The sequence below is a fragment of the Melospiza georgiana genome, chromosome 5, assembly GCF_028018845.1.
Source record: "Melospiza georgiana isolate bMelGeo1 chromosome 5, bMelGeo1.pri, whole genome shotgun sequence".
Taxonomy (NCBI): domain Eukaryota; kingdom Metazoa; phylum Chordata; class Aves; order Passeriformes; family Passerellidae; genus Melospiza; species Melospiza georgiana.
In genome coordinates this window covers 28,479,101-28,499,345 of record NC_080434.1, presented here as the reverse complement: position 1 = coordinate 28,499,345, position 20,245 = coordinate 28,479,101, and the positions used below count along the sequence as shown (strand labels likewise).

At 37.8% G+C, this 20,245-nt stretch overlaps 2 protein-coding genes across 5 annotated transcripts in view; one reads left to right on the top strand and one right to left on the bottom strand.

Moving 5' to 3' along the window:
- Positions 1 to 20,245, top strand: part of ANAPC10 (anaphase promoting complex subunit 10) — a 144,296-nt gene that overhangs the window by 72,161 nt on the left and 51,890 nt on the right. The window lies entirely within an intron of this gene.
- Positions 12,778 to 20,245, bottom strand: part of HHIP (hedgehog interacting protein) — a 74,916-nt gene continuing 67,448 nt past the window's right edge. Inside the window, exon 13 of the mRNA XM_058025284.1 lies at positions 12,778 to 19,952. Coding sequence (XP_057881267.1) covers positions 19,759 to 19,952 — 194 coding nt within the window. The 3' untranslated portion in view covers positions 12,778 to 19,758. The remainder of the gene's footprint in view (positions 19,953 to 20,245) is intronic.

The following is a 20,245-nucleotide window of genomic DNA, read 5'->3' as shown; positions in this document are numbered from 1 at the left end:
CACATCTGTTGATCACATATTTTAGTGTATATTTTTCGAGCCTAGTGGGTGTTATTCAGAATCTTTATTCACAGTCCTCCAATAACAGAAATGGTTTGTTTCCAGACCTTAGGCTGGTCAGCATTAAAAATCAGATTCAGATTCATTGTGCCAGCTTTATTTTTGCTTCCTTTTCTGTAAAATGTAGCTAATATTCATTATATATTTAGAGAATTATTGGCCCTTTTCAAGTCATCTGAAACTTTGGGTAGAAGGTGACATAAAGGTATAAATTTTGAGTGTCAATATTTAATTATATTTAATTTTAGAACATAAGATTTGGCCCAGAACTTTTAGCCAAGTACCAAGAAGAAAAAGAGAGACAGAATAGTTTTGATGTCAGTGCTCTTAGGGAATGTTGTTTATTTCTGATATTAACAGCAGATTCTATGTGCAGAAGGCAGCGTTGACTTGCTATTAATTTATCTGAATAAAGCATCTATACAACAGCTCTAGTAGCTATTTAAAGATAATTAGTTAAAGCTTAATTTTCTTTAGCTGAGATTTAGGTTTGTTGGCCAATGACACTGGAAACACCGTAGCATTGGAAGGATTTTGAGAACTCCTGTCACTTGCTCTTGCAAGAGACCTGGAATTCATGGAGGTTTTGTCTTTTTGCTTCTGGAATCTGGAATAACTGTTGCATTTTTAAGTGATGAAGGGTATTCCTGACAGTCTCCAAGACCATCAAGTGTGAATCCCTTTCCTGACTAGTAGCCCAAATTGCTACAATAATTTGTTGTATTCTGAGTTATTGCCTAATTATTTATTTTAAGATAGTTAATGTTAAATACACACGTGCCAGAACATTATTTTGCTGCAGGGGAAGCTTAAAGACTGTGGAAAGACAAAATTCCAGCTGTAGATTTCATTCTCCATGTATCAGTGAACTTTTGAGAGGGAAACCTGGCTCAGAGTAGCTCTTGCATTATTTCTTATGTGAGTAATTTGATAAGTGTCTCATAAAGCATATAAATCTTAATGTTTTTAAAACATTAAAAGGAATCTAAGCCTTCAAAATCCTTCAGTATCATTTGGAATGGAATAGAACACAGAATCAATCATAGAATGGCTTGGATTTGAAGGGACCTTAAAGACCATCCAGTTCCAACCCCCTGCCTTGGGCAGGGACATCTTCCACTAGACCAGGTTGTTCAAAGCCCCATCCAAGGTGGCTTTGAGCACTTTCAGGGATGGAGCAGCCACAGCTTCTCTGGCAATCTGATCCAGTGCCTCACCATCCTCACAGTCAAGAATGCTTTCCTAATATCTAATCTAAACCTGCCCTCTCTTTCAGCTTGAAACCATCAATGGTTCCTGATTTGAAAGGCTAAGGCTGCAGCCAGTTTCTGTAATTGTCATTCTTGTGGACAAAATTTTCGGTTTAATGTTTTCCTGAAGTGTATGTATTCTTGGTTTGTTCTACCAGTTGTTTTCATGATGGATCCAAGTTTTTACAGAGCCTGGGATTAAGTAACTAATTCACTAGTGGGTTTGGGTCCACCTTTAGCTGAAATGATTGACCACAGATGTACCATCATGCTTGGGTCTAATGAATTCTTAAAAAATTGTAGCTTTAGTACAGAAAGAGGCCTACAGGGTTCAGCAGTTTAGTGAAGATTGTTAGCCAGGCATCAAGAGAATTGGAATTTTATTCTTAGACTTGAAATGTGATAAATCTGGATATTGCTGGGGGAAAAAAGCATCCAAGTGTGGTGATTATTGTGTGAGGTTTGGAGTACTTTTGTTTCACAATTACTGCTTTCTTAAATATTTATCTAACAAGAAACATTTCTTGCTTTGCCAAATGCCTTTCCTGCGATAGAGAACAGTCTGGAAAGGCTGAGACAGATCAGGATAAAGCATTGGTGGCACACCTCTAACAAAAACAAGAACTCTTGTGTCAGATTATCTTGCAAGGCAGGAATTGATCCAGAATTGATGTAATGTTAACTCGGGGCAGGAATGCAATCTAAACCGAGGAAGTTGCAACATACCTTGACCGTTGCTAAATTAATTCTTCTTGTGGGATATTTAATTTGATGTGCATCACCTTTTCTCTCTTTGTGAGCGAGTTCAAAGTAATTCTGAAGATTTAAGATATTCTCAAGAGGTTGGAGTGAGTCATTAAATATTTTTATATGTTTAATTCAATTAATGTAGTTAAATAAGAGATATATAGTTAAATTAATGGTAAGAACTGGGGCTATTAAGCCTGGAGAAGAGAAGGCTCTGGAGGGACCTGAGGGAGCTTCCAACACCTAAAGGAGGCTGCAAGAGAGCTGGAGAGGGACTTTTCAAAAGGGCATGGAATGACAGAGAGAGGGGCAATGGCTTCAAACTGAAACAGGGCAGGTTTAGATTAGATAATAGGAAGAAATTATTTGCTGTGAGGGTGGTGAGGCACTGGCACAGGTTGCCCAGAGAAGCTGTGGGTGTGTGAACAATCCATCCTTGGAGTGTTCAAGGCCAGGCTGGATGGGGCTCTGAGCACCTTGGTCTAGTGAAAGGTGTCCCTGCCCATGGCATGGGGGCTGGATCTGGATGGTCTTTAAGGTCTCTTCCAACACAATCTGTTTTGGGATTCTGTGATAACCAACCAACTCACCAGCAGTACTTATTTGATGTTGTATTCAAACTTAGCTTGATAAATAACATAGCCAAAAGAGAATTTTCCAATCTAATCGATGAATGCAATTCTAAAAATCTGGTTTCTTGTTAAATACATGATTCACTTTCTGGAAATGTCCATCAGTATCTGCCTATTCAGTTCTGAAAGTAAATTGCCAGAATATTTGCCAAAAATAGTTGAATGTCATGAGCATAAATACAGTAAATCCTTTAGACATTTAGAATTTTAGGTATAATATTTTTCTGCAGACTAATCCCAGTGTATTCCTATCTATTTACTGATGTAATTTCTCTTCTAAAGACAGTGTTCAGTGACTGGGGCTGTGCATGTAAAGGACAGAAATCCTGGCTATCCAGTCTATCTGTTTCCAGTTCCACAATATTTTTTACTATTCTATCCTGTGTTTTTCACTTTGTCCATGGATGAGGAGGTCAGGAAGAGCTATGAAGAATCTCTTCTGAAATAGACAAGAGAGAATTTAATACAGTAATAAACAATTACAAAAAAAATTGGAAAGACAAGTTGAAAAAAGAGCCTTCTCCTCATAACTTTTCCATGGTCAGAAGAAAATGCAGGGCTAATCTTGCTCTGCATTCTTTCCCAGAAATTTCAAAAGGTAGTACAAGGGTTGCCCAAATTCTTATGCTTCTGAGAAGATCTGTCTTTTGTTTCCTGGGTAGATATAGTAGGAATTATCTTTGTTCTCAAAATTTATATTTGCAGGTGCATAAAATTAATCAATTCAAGTAACCTCTGAAAATCAACCGCATTTGCAGTACTGTAATGACCAACTTGGTTATGATCTGCAACCAGCAAGTTTACTTAGTGGCCTAACTTGTTTTAGGATGTGGATTTCAAAGTTTCATGGATGCAAAATGCTAAATCATGGACTGTATAAAAACTCATTTTCACACTTTCTTTCCATATTTAAAAACACATCTGTTTCTTTTTCAGTTCAGGAATATGAGTTTCATTCACAGTCTCTTCCATTGCCTTGATAGGGATGAGTTTCAAAGTCTTACTTTCACTCAATATATATTCCCCATGTGCTGTTAATGAAGTAAAATTTGATAACATTTATCAATTTATTTTGAAATTGGCATTAAGGATCTGGAAATGTTGAGCTTTTCCTTATATTTGCTCCGGTTTGATTTTGCCCTTTTTTGTGTTGAAATGATGCAATTATTCATAAAAATTAAAAAAGGAGTAAATTGTCATAACCAAATGAAAGCCTTGTTTTGATTAAGATAGAATTTGTATGTAAATTGTAGTACTTGCTGCTCTGTGTTCTGAGCCTGCTGTTGCTTCCTCCACTAGCTGAGACTCCAGTGTTTAAAATGCTCCTTTTTTTTTTTCATACATAAAAATGTACCTCCAGCCCATCAAACCATTTCCTTGGGAAGTTGTGGTTCATGACAGCATGACCAAGTTAGTGTTCTAACCTGGAAATGAAAGGAAAGCAGAAGCTGAGCTGTTTGAGAAGCACTGGCATGGCAAGAGATTCCCCTGTCTCGTTTTCCCCAAACCACATTTTTCTGGAATTACGCTTCCAGGAGAGTCCCCACCCAGGCAGTTCTTCTCCCAGATGAGGCAAAGGAAGGCACCATCAAGCTGAGCTGGGAGCTGTCCTGGGCTTCTCTGAGCTGGAAGCCTCTCCTCATTACATCACACCTGGCTGGATTTCAGAGATTAATGAGCGGCATCTTGTCAGGTTTAATACATCGCAGGGCTCGGGTTCACATGGGAGATGGAATCATAAATTCCCTGAGCTGTGAACTGCACCTTAAGGACTTACAGGGAGTTCTAAGAAGGCAAGAAAATGAAATGACTGTAAACTACAGAGTGTGCCAGTTTTGAGAGAAACCTGCAGATTTTCTAGGACATTAGGTTTCAAAAGAAGGATTACACACAGACTAAACAGAGTAGAAGTCATAAAAATTTAAAGACATCACAAAAATAAGATCCTTTTTAGGTATGACAGAATACTAAAGGAAATTTATACTGAATTATACCACCCAAGCAGACCCATTAATTAACGTAATGAGATAATATGTTCCATTTCCAAGGACCCAAGTGTGTCAGGAAGCATTTGACACTTTTAAAAGGGGGAGAGGTGAAAGCATGCACTTCACTGCTCTTGAAATTCCCAGGTTTTAGCTTATCTATTCACATTCATGTTTGGGCTGCTGAGGCATTAGGATATATACTAATCAAGAGAGAAATAAATACTGCAAGTGACTGATACGCCTAAAAAAATGTAAACACATTTCTGCTGGATAACTCAGGATTCTCTTGTATCCTGAACATTGGAGAGGTTGTCATGTCATATCATAGGAAGGCAGGAATGAAAAGATATTGTCAAGATATGATTCTGAAAATATTATATATGGGAAATTTAAAAATCCATAAGCAGATGCTCTGTGTCCATTCCAATGGCTTATACTTGTAAATCTGGCAAGTAGGGCATTTTGCAGGACCAGGAAATAAAAGCCAGACATTCTAGGTTGTTCAGGACATCATTTTTCTATGCAAGGATTTAAAAAATTGGGTTCTAATTCCTTTTCTTTGATTTTATCCCATTCCTTTTATCCAAGTATTCCCCTGTATATTGCTTGGAAATTCTTACAGTCATTCCTTGATAGAAACAAACTGAAAAATTAGTTTGACCTAAATCTTTTTTAGGATATGAAACCTCCTGGTCCATGTTCTTTCATTTCTTATCTGTGATGTAATGGCTGGTTAATGTTGAGGATGGGACACTGCAGGTGGCATCTTCTGTAATGTGTCTTGTAATTTTTAAGTTGGAATAGCAACTCCCAGATGTTTTCACACATATTTAGTTTTTGATAGATGGAATTACCCCCTCCAGATGTATTCTTAGACTTAATGTGTCAAACCATCTATATTTCTGAGGCATCACTTTAATATATTTTAACAAATGTGTAGTTTGTACCTATATAGCTGATGATGCAGGATTATCTAGTTTACAAATACGTGTAATTTTTGTGCATGCAAAATTTTAAGAGTTAAATACACTGGTGTGCATAAGTGTACACATCTGATACAGCACATGGTTGAGTTTTGGGATTAAACTTCATTTCTTTTCACTTGGTGGCAGGATTTGGGCCTGCAGATCCCTTTTCTTTTTTGTGCTAAGCAGCTTACATGCTGTGTGTGCAAAACTGTGCTGTAGCCAAAATAATACTTGAAATATTTGGTCACCAAGAAGCAACAGAAAGAAGGCCAAGCCTTAATGTTTTGTGACCACATACAAAGCAGGAGGTAAGTAAAAATAGCTAACCTATCTGTGTGGTTGAAATGCAATGTAGCAGGTATTTTGTAATAGTAGGGAACAGAGGCAGAAAATGCAGGAGAATTTTGCATTTAATTGAAATCAGTGAAAATATTTTACATGGGAAAAATCCAGTTTATTTACTACAAATATTATCCTATAGTGCACTGTCATTTTATAGGAGTGTTGATCACTACCCTGATTATGTTAATCTAAATATTTGCAATGCAGAGAGTATTACTTTGTTTAAAATTGCTTGTCCCTTATAGCTGCTGTGGAAAGTTTATCAGCATTATCTATTTCTGGTAATATATTTATTACTGAGGGAAATGTGCTAATATTCCCATTACAGATAATTGAAAGAAAACTCTTTCTGAGCAGGCAGCTTTCAAAACAGTCAGAGGACAGAATCTCATTTGCTTCTCTTTACTCTTTATAAAAAGGTTAATATGAATTATTAATGCATCCTTATTAATTTGATTGATCATTTTCTGATCTCTGGAAGGTTCTGCTTAACTGAGTAAGGATGCTGCAGATGAGCCCTCTGCTGTGCCTGTGCTGCAGAGCACATTTCTGAGTGAGGTGTCTGTAGGCACTTGAGGCTACAGGTCACAGTTCATACAGTCCTGTAGAGCTTCACAGCCTCACCTGGGATGTCTCTTTGCTGCCCCAGACTTCCTGATGCCACCACTGGGTTCCTGCTCACACTCCAGCTGACTCAAACCTATGTCCCAGACCTCCATTCAACTCAGTAGTCACTCAAAGCTTCAGCAAACACTTGTCTTCACTTTCATTTCCTTTTATAATATAGAAAACTCTTCAGTGCTTTCTGTTACTTGTTCAGAAGATGCATGAAAGGAGTCGTATAATTCTGTGGGGTTTTAATGTCTTATTGCCATAATCTGGCACACCTTTTGTTTTGAGATTTTCCTTGGATTTTGTCAGGGGACTGAAGCTCAAAACTCACAGAGATAGTCATGTGCTCCCCTGAAGCCCATTGCTGTCTGAACTTGTCTTCCTGAAGTCTCTGTTCAGCCTCATCAGATTTTAATCTCTTGGGTTGGTGTGATGGCACCTCTGAAAGGACAGGCAGAGCTCCTGTGGACATCCACAGATCTGGATCTATTCTGTGACTGTGACACCTTTCCTCTGGCAGGTGGATTTTGAAAACCAAAAATTTGTAGCTCTCAGGTGGTAATTTTTATGTTGTACATTTTCTTAGTGGTTTGTGTGACAGCTTTGTGCTTTTTCTGTTTAGTCTTCTCCACACTGTAAACCACAGTCACGGAATAGTCTGAGTTAGGAGAGGCCTTTAAAGGCCATCCAGTCCAACCACTGTGCAATGAGCAGGGATGTCTTCAGCTGCATCAGGCTGCTCAGAGCCCTGCCCAGCCTTGAATATTTCAGGGATAGGGCATTCACAACTTCTCCAGGGAACCTGTGCCAGTGTTTTTACCAACCTCTTTGTAAAAAAAACTTCGTCCTCATATCTCATCTAAATCCTCCTTCAGTTTGAAACCACTGCCCCTTGTCCTGTCACACAAGAGTTTGTTCCCATCTTTCTTACAAGTCCCATTCAAGAACTCAAAGTCTCCAGCAGGGTCTTACCAGTGTCTTTCCTTTTCCAGTCTGAGCAACCCCAGCTCTCTCATGCTTTCCTCATAGGAAATTCATCCCTCCAATGATGAGGGATGTTTGTGTCTCTCCTCTGGACCTACTCTGTGTCATTCCTGTGCTGGCATCCCCAGAGCTGGATGCAGCACTGCAGGTGGGCTTTTACCAGGGTTGGAGGAGATGATGTGAAATAATAATAATTTTAAAAATCCCTGATTATTCCATATGAACAAACACTTTGGCTTTTGTCCCTTAATTCTTTTACAAAACTTGTAGATTTCAGAGATGCTCTGCCCCAGTGAGGGCTAAGTGAAGAAGTGTGGAAGAGGCAGCATTGTCAGTGCTGCCTGCTGCAAACAGACCTTGGAAAAACACAGCACAGAGGCAGAAAAGGGAGTTTGACTCACCTGGAAGGAGGCACTGGGGCACTCGGTCCTGCTTCCTAGAGTGTGAATATCCAAATTTCTTAGCAGGAATCATTTAGTGGGCTAATTCACACTTTCAAATAAGCTTTCTAGGCCAGAAGATTCTGACTCTGCTCTTCCCTCTCTTCTTTTGATCCACTGCTTTTTATCACTTCTGGCTTCACTCTACCTTGAATTCAACCAGAAAGACTACAGTCAAAACAATTTCTTGGGAAGGAACCAGCAGTTAGATCCACCTCTTTGTGAATCTTAGTGTGTTCTTATCATTCAACTGGCACCACCACCCATGAAGTTAATTGAGGTGCTGGCTATGACTAACTTTTCAGGATTCTCCAAGGTCTCAAGCAAGCTTTGGCAGTTGTATGTCTTATCCTGCAGTGCTTTTAGAAGGAGATAATTATCTATCTCCATTTTGTTCGGGTACTTCTGAGCATATATGCCAGCCAGAAAAAAAATGTAGCTGTATTAAAAGAAACATAGTGAGTTCAGGTGCCAGGATATTGAAGCAGTGCTGGAAATTGGGTAGATGAAGATCTTTGGGACCCAGAAGGGCACAGCCCTGGGCCACATTTTGGGTAGACACTAATACCATGTAGCTTGAAAACTGCTATCTTTTGGGGAAAAACGTGGTCCCAAACACAACAAAACAACCAAACCAATCCAGTCTAATCTGTGTTTGGGAGACATCAACACCAAGGCTGTAGGTTCAATCCCATATGAGCCTTTTCCTGAAGAGTTAGACATGTTGATCCTTGTGGTTCCAAGTCAGAATACTCTGTGCATATTCAGAATGTTCCATCTGGGGTAATTTGGGGTGAATCTGCAGTTTCAGCAACCACTGCTGCCTCAGTATTATGTGAGGGATTTAATTTCCAGGCTAATAGAAGACATGAAGAATTTGCAAGACAATAAGCTTAAAAAATATTAAAATGCAGTTTATCTGTATACTGAAAATCTGATAATTCCCTAGAAGTTCCATCAGAAACAAAAAGCTGTAATTACAAATGCAAAGTAAAAATTATTCTAGTAATTTACAGGGGCCTCCTAGACATGAATTCATCTCACTACTAAGGTATTTAAATAAGAAACCTGAGAAAATGCCAGACAGCTGTATTTTCTGGAATAATTTTAATAAGCTAACATGGTAATGAGTTTACTGGTTGCATCCTGTTGCCCATACTGAAGTCTGTGCAACTCAGTCACTTTGCTGCCATTTTTTCTTGCAGAACCATCTAAAAAGCTGCCTATTGTTTTACCTTTTCACTGCTTGTTTGCATCTATCTAGAACCAAATAGCTCTGAGTAAGTGCAGAAATGATGCATGAGGTATTAACATGTGTGTGTGGCTGCAGGTTTGTGTTACAGATATAATAAGCAAGAGGTGTATGTGTGTGTGTGTGTGTGTAGGCTGCACAGCTATACATCTTGGAAACCTCAGGGTTAGGCTGACATAAGTGCCTTCTGATGGCTTGCTAGCTAAGATCCAGCACGAGCCTCTCTGGGGATGAATTTCTTAAAAAAATAAAAGTGGGTTCGGCCACATTTATTTGATATTACATTCATAGGTGTAAAATAGCAGTTTATAGTTTCACTTGTCCATTTCCCTTGCTCTGGACCTGCTTCCCTGATCAAGAAATTCAATAGCTATTAAAAGCTGCAGCTGTACTAACAGTGCTATGCTTTATAGGAGGCATTTTGCAGCTATTACTGCAGAACAGGCGTTCTGTGCCAGTACAGATGTTACGTCCACCTTTTTCATAAGCACTTTATCTGCACCATGGGCATTGCATTTCTAATGTTTGCCTGAAATTGCTAAACATGCTCTGTGGCTGTAATTTATTTGGGCTGGTGTAGTTTAAAGGCCTGAAAGCTGTGTCTGCACCTGTTCTATTCATCCCACCAGGAAAGCACGAATTCCACTGCAGGAGGGTTTGTGCAGTTTGGATCTCTTCTTTATAAATCTCCTGAACCAAAGGCAGCCATTTGCTTCATGTATGCTCCCCTTGCCTGAAGTGGAAAGAGCTTGCATATATATCACAGAATCCAAATTTTCTTATACTGCAAGGAGAACACACCTCTTGTTCTGATTAAGAACAGGCATACAGATCCCACATTGCCTCCCTCAGTCTGTCTCTGAGCAATCAAATGTGCACAGTGAAAGGTGAAACACGTGGCTCCAGTGTGTGCAACTGGAGCAAACTGTGCCAGGATAATGAACCAGTTTCATTGTGGGACAGTGTGACAGATACTTCTGAGTGAAATGTATTTAAAGTGATATAAAATGGGTGAAAAGGGAAAGCCACTGCTGAGCCTGATTTGCCTCCTGACAATGCTGATATCAGTGAATTTGTGCTAATGGAAGGTAAGCAAGAGTTGCAGATGACTGAAACATTGTCAATATCTGAATTTTGAATATTGAATGCTGAACTAGTGTAAGAGCCATTCATTCAACTGTTTTAGCCCAAAGTTTTGGAATTCATGCAAAATCCAGGAGTAGTCCTAGCTCTGAAGGACAAAAAAATAAACAAAAAAAGAACTTAAAAAAACCCCAGAAACCACCCCAAAACAAGGAAACAAGGAAGCCACTGTTGAGTGAGGTTTCTCAAACCAAAGCTATGTCCCACTTTGCCCAGTTCTGCCAGAGACATATGTCATCTGTAGACATGTCATCAAACATGACTCAAACCAACCCTTCCCCCAAAATAAATAAATCCAACCACAGAGACCGAAATGATTCTTTGGCATCCTAAAGATTCTATCCTACTTACTTGTGGTGCATTTTTAATTTACAGTTAAACCAGGGGCTGATCCATTACTTAGTGTTTTCATTAAAGTAAAACAGAAAAAAAAGCACTTGTGCCATGATCAGTCCCTTGAAACACTTGTAAATATGTACTGAGTTTAGTGCAATAGAAGGGAGAAGCAACATATCTATAAGAAAACAAATAAAGAACCAAGGACTTAAGGAACAGAGCTGTATGTGGAAATAAAAAGATTGTTCAAAGTATATGCTTTGGGAATAGTGATTAAATACTTACTCAAATATATTAGTAGTAATTGTATTATTAACATAAAATGCTCCTGAATTGTGCATTTAGGCTTTGAATTCCTTTTGAAATTTCTGATGGCTTTTGGCAAACCACACAAGCCTTGTTCAAGAGGCCAAGGATACCCCCTTTGGTAAATCCAAAAGCAGATTCAGAATTTGGCCCTTCAGGTGTAGGATACCATCAGAAGCTTTAGCTAGAATTACAGTCCTGCTGTACGGAGCTGAGTGTATATAATTCTCTAAGTAAAATTCATGTCTTATGTGTTGTAAAAGGAATGAAAGGTAGCTGTTAATTCCAAGGCTTATAAATATGTCAGTGGGTTTTCATAGTGTCTTAATAAATTACAAGAATAAACTCAGTGACTCATGATGTCACCAGAACTACATGCTGCACTGTATTTATTGTAATTATGTACAAAACTCGCAGAATTTTTTTTTACTATCTACATGAATATATAGATCCCACTAAAAAATCTAAGCAATCCTCAGGGATTTCTTCATTATTTATTTGCCGTCTTTTAGCTGTTTTCTTGTTCTGAGCACTTCTTCAAATGAAGAAAATTTTCAAGAAAATATGTTTAAAAGAACATTGCTGCAACTGCTGTATTTATTCACAGAAAAGCTGAAATAAAATACAGTTTCCAAATATCCTCAAATTTGGGTGAAGTTCAAATTTTCCTTGGATCCTAGTTCTCTGGCTGGCCACCAGCCCGTATCACTAATGGTATAGCTAGCTGAAAAATGGAAAAACAATTTCATGAAAATTTCAAGGTTATTTTGGCTTCAATCTGACATGTAGAGATAGCATCAATATCGTAGAGTTGGTAATGCTTCATTCTTTAGTTTAAGAAATAAACACAGGACAGGCTAAAGGCTTTAGGTTAGTTAAATGTGCAAGACTAATTCAACAGCATTTCACATTCCCAAAGCAAACTTAGTGTGTATGAAGAAGCCCTTGGCTCTTTAGAGCTCCCTGTCCCAAGTGGTTTTTGTTGTCTCAGATGCAAGCGTAGTTTGCATTGAAGTGTTGTGATGATTAACTGTTCTCTAGTATCATAAACCACAGGGCTGATCTGTGGAGCTGGCCCTGCTCCCATGTGTGTGCTCAGGTGTTGAGTTCAATGGAACATAATCTGTTACTTAGGATGGGGAGAAAAGGAAAGAATTCCAAATTGCATCCATTTTTTATGGCACTCATTTAAACCACTGGAAATGGTACCTCTGAATTTAACATATGTTGATTTGATGTGCTCCTCTGAAGATACAAAATAAACAACAAGAAAATGACCCCAATGTTTCTCCCTCTGTTGCTGAACTAATTCTCCAAGATATCTGTGCTTCCAAAGCCTGTCCCCTTGTTCCAGCTGCATGTCCACTCACATACTGCTTGCCATGCAACAGGTATCTTTTCAACATGGATGTCTTCATTTTCTGTCCAGGAAACACCATTCCAAACTTCCCATTCCAAAAATAATAGCAGTGTTCAGTCACATTTTATGAAAGCATCTTAGAATTTATATAAATAAAACTAGTGTACATTTCAAAGAATATATAAAAGGCTGGCATTTTTCTTTTACTGCAAAGATCAAAGAGCTGATTAGAATTAAAATTTCATGAACTTTAAATTATGCATTTAGTCATAAAAATATTAAAATAAAAAAAATTAAAGCAGCAGGTGTACCTTATACAGTAAGATAAAGTTTAATATATTTTATTAGCTTAAGGGACACAGAATAACTATCTAATCAGAACTTCAGGCATGCATTTACATAAATATATTAAATTAAGAAAAGCAATTATACACTTAAACATCCTTTTGTCTAAAAAAATCATTAAATCCACAGATTAACAATAAATCCAACTCTATGTATTTATCACTTCCAGATACAACTGTTCCATTTCTCAGATATTACACAAATACATTTGTTAGAATTTATATGCATTATACATATATTATATATTACATAATAGTGTGTATACATACATGGTGTTCAATAATATAATAATAATTTGTAGTTTTTATAGCACTTTTCATTTTAAGAGCTCAAAGCGCTTTTACAAGGATTGATTTCACTAATTTTTTGATGGGAAGTGGAGGCACAAAGATGCAATGATTTCAGGTTATACAGAATTTGTGACAGACAGCAACTGAATTCTCTTGTTGGGAACTTCAGTCCTGCTGTCTCCCTAAAAAGAACTGCACATATAGCATAGAGAGTCTGTATAGGTAGACTTGCAAAGACTTGTAAGGTCTCAAACCAAGAAAACATTAATTATATTAATAATGTTAAGCACATGACTTCAGTGAGGCTCATATGCTTACAATTACTTGTGTGCTCCCAGCTAGATCGGTGCCTGTATATGCTTAGTAGTGTAATTCAGTTTACAGAAGATGCTTAAACCTACTTTGAGTGATATTTTCTAAGCTATTTTCCCACATTTCAAATGTACATACAGCACCTGACAGCTACTATGAAATAAAACTAGTTGAACAGGGGAATGCCACTATAGTAATGTTCTCAAGCGACAGAAGTTTGTTATTTCCTTTTCTGCTTGGCTCCCATTACAATCTAATTGTTCTCAAAGGGGAATTGAAGTTTTAATTCTGCAGTATAATTTGTAGGGGACAGCTAATAGCATTTCTGGATAATTCACAGGGTAGGGTTACTGCTCCTGGTACTAATGGAGACCACTACAAGCTGCATCTGGTGACTTAACACCAGGTGGTTTCTGGTCTCAGTGTGTCTTGATATGAATTAAAGTCATTCTGCACACCAGTTTTGACTGCCTAGAACATTTTCTTTTTAGCAGCTCCTCCTAGGAAAATTCAGAAAATGGGCTTGTTTGTTACTGCCTTGTGATGCAAAACACTCTTTGTCCTACTGTAAAATGTATCCTACATAAAAAACCTGTCTCCAAAGCAGCCACTCTCTCTGCCTTCTTTCCAAGAATACTGTGAGCACAGCCATTGTGTATATTCACATGCTTTAGCTGATGTTGCCTTTCTGAAATTTCCTGAGAATTTAAGCATTTTTTTCCTTAAAATAGTTTTTACTTCATTGCAAAATGAAAATAAATAGGAAAATCTTGTAGACCATAGAAGGACCTTTACTATATGATACACTGGACCCTCTTGGTAGTGTGTAACAGATGGAAAGTTGTTTCTTATCAGTAGAAGTAAATCTCTTCTCCAGTAATGCAGCTTGCTCTCTGTGCAAGAATGTCTGACAATTTTGTTTCTGGAAGCCTGGCTGTGTGCAGTAGACAATAGGTAAGGATACAAACTATTTGCATATAAGCCAGAATATTAAATGCTTGTGAATGTCTGTAGCATAGAATGATCACTTTGATGATACTTTCTCAGTTCTGAGAGCTCAGGGAAGCAAGAGACTCACTCAGCTTGAACATCAGCTGATGGCTGGACATTTAAAAAGCATCAAGAAGTCAGGCAGATTTTGTGGAAATGCTGGCAACACCTATAAGGAAACCCAGGAGGATTGGAAAGCTCAGTAGGGCTGCCTGCAGGGCTGGGGCCGCACTCTTGTTCCACCAAACACTGGTGTAGTGCTGCAGAAGCAGACATGGAGAGGTCATGTGTGCACTGATGTCTGAAGTTAAGATCTTCTGCCAGCTAAGTGGATATCTTTTAAGGACTTAATCCTATAACTAATGAAGTCAATAGGAGATTATCAGTTCACATCAATGGGCTTGGAGTCACGCCCTCAAAGATTAAAGTAATCCTGTACTAAGCTTTCAGGTGGCTTCTGCTGTTTCACACCTAGATCCCAAAAAGTACGTGCCTTATTTCGCTGAATTACTCTCTTGTTGAAAAAATAAAACTTTTCAGCAAAACAGACTTAATTTTTTTTCAATGTTTCTGAAAAATTTTTTACTGAAACTACTTACGGGAATATTTATTTATAGGGTTTTTGTAGCCAGAACCCAGATTATTTGGTACAAATTTTCTGCAAATTTGAATTAAATTTAAAGGTTGGCTGCATTTTTTATGAGTATGTTCCATTTTATTTTTTTTAATATTGCAAAATGAAAATAATACTTTTTTTTTTATCACTTGGCTTCCTTCTGTTTTTTTCCAAGACAAAGAACACCTTTTAAGTTGGACAGAAGATCAAAATGGCAAAATTCCTAATTAAAGTGATACACAGATAATCTAAATGAGAGTAAATTAAAATGCATGAATGTCATTTAAGAATTTACATGATTAAGGAGAAATTAGCAGAACAGGCTATCCTTGGACTTGTTTTTCCACGTAGAGCTAATCTTATAAATGCCTATTTCATGGATGCAATCTAATCTTATAAATGCCTATTTCATGGATGCAATTAGAATTAGATGTATGAAAACTCATTTTCACCATAGTGCAACTTTTCGCCTGTGGAATTGCTTCTTCATATTTCCAGCATCTCCATTTTGCATAATTTTACAGGAAAAGGTCCTTGTTTCTCAAGCCAAATTGGAGAAAATATGTACTGAAAAGCTAAATTCCATCATGCCAGGGATATCATTCTGGTTTTCAGTTAAGTAGATTGCATTGGGTAAATTTGTGATAAGCACAGTGACTGAAGTGATTTCTGCCCTCCTCCAGCTACAGTCTGTTTGTACCTGAGCTGTGTGAGGCTGGAACTCCTGGACTGTGAGTGCCCAGCTAAGACACAGTGCTAAAAGTCACTATAAAATAACAACATTCTATGCAATGGCCAAAAGATAAAAGGGAAGATGTTGATGCACACATCTGTCAGGCACTTTCAAAATTAATAAGCACCTGCAGCAACCAGCGATTGCTGGTGTTTGCTGTGGGTCTAGAAAGGAAGAAGCTGCAAAACCAAATGTGGACAAGTGAGTGAAAGAAGGAGAGAAACAGAGGTGTCTTGTCCGTGATACAGAATTTATATTCTTATTTCTACCTAACTTACACTTCGTTTGCATGAAATAGAATAACGTGTGAGGATTTAAAGGTAAAAAGGGTTTGGATCTGAGTCCCTGTCTGTTAATAGAAGAAATTTATTCCCAGAGGGGCAGGCTTTAAGTTAGTATTTCTTATGGGGTGCAGTAGAAAAATGAGTTTACTGTTTTTCTGAAATGGAGTGAAATGATTTGGAGCTGCTTTTGCATAACATCTTTTTGTCTCCCTACTTATCTATGGAGTAAAGATATTTCTCCTTATATTCCAGTAATATGCCTTCTTTCTGATCAGCAGCATGTAAAAAGAGAAAGATGAGTTTTCTGTCCCAAAACAATAAAGCAGGGGTTTAACACTAGCAGGCATCAGGGAGAGTCATGTTTCTTGCAGCAGGTAGGTTTGTTCTCCTTGAGCAGCAGAAAGGCTGAAAGAATGCCTGAGATGTACAATGTGTTGGGAACAGAGAGGCAGTAGCTCCGAATAAAGGAAGAAATGAATGGAATAAAAGATTAGGAGAGAGAGACACAGAGACAGAGACAACTTGAACACATACATAAAATCCCTTCTGGAGGCCCTTATCTAATTGCCTCATTTATCTAATTTCATTTATAAGCTCAGTTTTATTCTGGGACACTCTCGGAGGCTGTGTGAGAATGGCTGCAGAATGACCTAACTGGCAACAGGCTTTCTACAGACTCTTTTTTTTTTTTTGTATGCCAATTCTCAGGGCAATTACTGCAGTTGCCCTTTTTATATCAGCATCTTGGGTGGCTAGGCCTGGGGTTTGCTCACTCTTTTTAATAGTATAATTTCTTTTGATAAATAAGCAGCTAGGATTTTTTTTTCTTTCTTTTTTTTTTTTTTATGAGAATACTTCTTTTCCACTGGGACTTCCTATGAACATGTGGGCTTAATGCAGATGCCTGCTTTCACACAATATAAAAGATGATTTAAAAATGAATCAAAACAGTTTCACAAACTATCTCCTCTCTCCCTCAGAACTTCACTTAGATTATTCCTTAATTTTGAAGTTTTTATGGAATGATTCAGAGCAGTTTGTTTTTTTTTTTTTTTTTAATAAAACAACCTGAAGAATTTTGCTTAAATTTTGCTTAAATTTGAAAGTGATTTTCTAGGTGCAGCACAGTCGATGTGAGTTTTTGCTGTTGATTTGAATGAAGCCTGGATTTAATTCTTAGCTCTTACTGGATTTTTATTTTCAGATTTCACTAGCAAACTAAATTTTCATTATTATTAAGATCAAAACTCCAAGATCATTGTTTTCTGTTCTCTGCATGACTGTGGCATGTATATATTATTGTAAACTCCAATTTAGGTGCCATCTGTGGTATTTTTTAAGGCACTAAGTAGTGAGAAAAGAGCTATCATGTCTCCCCAGCTGGTTGCTGAAAACAACATGTCACAGTAGAGTTAAAGTTGGGTTTATTTTTAAATATATTTCATTGAAGAAAGTGTTAAAGATGTTATCTCTGTCAGATATTTCAACGTTGCTAAAATACTTCAGCGACTTTCTTGCCTTGCTGACTATGAAGAGTGTAATAAAACCGTGCTATGTGACAGATTTAGACAGCTGGCTCATTCATGAGAAGTTCACATTTTTGTCACCCACGTTGAATAAGGAAAGATTAGATGCTAAGGTCAATTTACAAAAATGGTTGTCAGGACATTTTTTAATTGTAGAACTTTTTGTGATGGAATTCAGGGAAAAGACTAAAGGCAGAAAGCAGCGGAGACAAAGAGCTGCTATTAACCTACAGATGCTACCACAGGGTTCATTTTAAGATTGGTCACACTGCTTAGCCAATGAAGTGTTCGTGTGACTATAAGGGACCACCCTTTTCTGGGGTGAGAGGGCAATTTGGTCTTCATGCTCATTTAATCCCAAGATGTCTTTCAATGGACTGTCAGTTGAATCTACATTGTGCAAAATTATGCATGCACTTTTTAATGCAGACCATTGTTCTCTGAGCACTTAACCAAGATTTCTCAACCAATTTCCATTTGGCATGAGGTCACTGAAACCCAGGCAAACATATATGGAAGGCAAATGGAACTGTCTGTTCCTCAGAGCTGGAATGTGTGAGACACAGAAATGCAAGTATTGGTTATGCTGTAATTTCAGATTTAATACTCACTAAATGAACACTGACAAATTTCTATAAAGGAAAATTTGTTGCATGCTGCTGCCCTGGAGAGTGATTTTACTACTAGAATGTAACATGGGGAAAGTCTTTTAGATCTGTTTGACTAAAGTGTTGTCAATCTTTGATGCATGAGCAGCTGCTTCTAAGGACCACAGGATGTGCACACTGGGGCTGCTCTGCTTTCTTTTCTTAGGCAAGATTCTGTAAAAGCTGCAGTAGGTAGTTTGCAGGTAGTGCAAAGGAAACCTGATAGTTGGTAAGCAGTGAACAAAGAAACTGGCAGTAGAGCTGGAAATAAGAGGGCGCCAGTTCTGCAGATACATCTAATTAATTAATACCTTAGAAAACCTGGCTACAGCACGTACACCACATTTATTGATGCATTTACAAACACTTGGTTTTCTTGGCTCTCCAAGGAACACTTAGAACCACATTTGGCAAGAGCTGCTGTAGGTTTTGTACAAGTGACACCGTGCACAGGCAGCCCATGCTCATGAGAGCTCTTTCCCTGGGACACCCCATTCAGTGTGGCATGGGCAGAGTCTGCCTCTTGCACTGCCCTGCTACAGTGCAAATCACTTTATGGACACTTGAAACACATGCTGCAATTTTATTAGGGTTGGTGGGTGTTTGCTTTTTTTTCTCATCCACTGTAAATGAACACAAGTTGACACAAGGGTACATTTCTAGATTAGATCCACAACACATTGAAGTGTGTGTTTGCTCCCTCTTTCCCAGTCTTTCCAATTACCTTGGTGAAAAATGTAACTTTAGTATTTTACAGGACATGGTAAAGCTGTCTCATCTAGGTGATGTCTATATTATAAAAATAAAATAAAATAATATAAATATGTAACATGAACCCAGTGCCCATCGTTAAATAAAATATATGATAAAAAGCAGACCTTCTAGGATGACTGGTTTTGAAATATGCGAATATAATTTAATTATTAAACACTTGAAACAATCTTGATATTAAGCTGCGATAACCAGATTTTTGCATCTATGCTAGATAAAGAAATAGCATTCTGTAATAGAGTTACATTGATGAAAGTGAAGGTTACAGTCTTACAATGAATTGCCTAGATAGGAATGCATTAAGCAGTTCTGAAATATTGTCTCATGATGGAGTTCAGTTTACCTTAGAAACTGTTACAACTGGATTTTATTAAGTCCAGCAGTTTATACAGCGATGTTTGGAAACTGCTTTCTCACTGCTATAATCAGATAGGTACAGGAACGAGATTTCTGGGATGTCAAAGAATCCACTAAGACATCAGCAAAGTCCTTTGACGAAAATGTGTTTTACAGTGGAATTGCTTCGTAAACTATTTCTCATGAAGAAATAAATATTAAAAAAGATTCCACTCTCTGCAAAACCGTATTTGTGATAGCGGCTGCGTGTGTATGTGTGCACATATTGGATATCGGGACGCCTGTGGAGACGTGCAGGAATATTTACACACATACAGGGGATTTTTCTGCACATTGGTGGATATTACACTTAAATTAATAAAGGAAATCAAATCACTGGTGTTTGTTGCAGGATAACAGTCTTTCAAAAACGACAGGATTCAAAACAAATGCCCGCTGAAAGTGGAGTTTCCAAATAGTCCCAGAAACTATACAATGTAGCTGGTTAGATCCAGCAAGTAGGATGTCATGTCTAGGATCTGATCCAGAATACCTGCCCTTGTCACTCTTCGGATGTTTCTGTCCACTTGTTCACACTGGGGGCCGAGATAGCCTTTTTTACACAAGCATTTATTGGGCCTTACACAGACACCTCCATGTCGGCAGGCTGGGTCACATTTTGCTGTGTGTGAAAAAAACAGAGATTGTCTAATTTGTTTAGATCATCACAAACCAGAAAAAGATACAGTACACATTCATTTAGAGCTTTTCTAACCTTGTAGTGATAAAGCATATAAATTACAAACAACATAGAAAGGATGAAATATTAGGAGTGTTGAAGGCATATTTTCTAAAGTTTTAGACTATAAGAAGGAGGAAGTAATTTTGTATATCTGTGAGGATGTTACTTGGGAAAGACTGATAAACTCAAATAACAGATTTTTTATGAAATATCCAATTCCCATATTCAGGTTT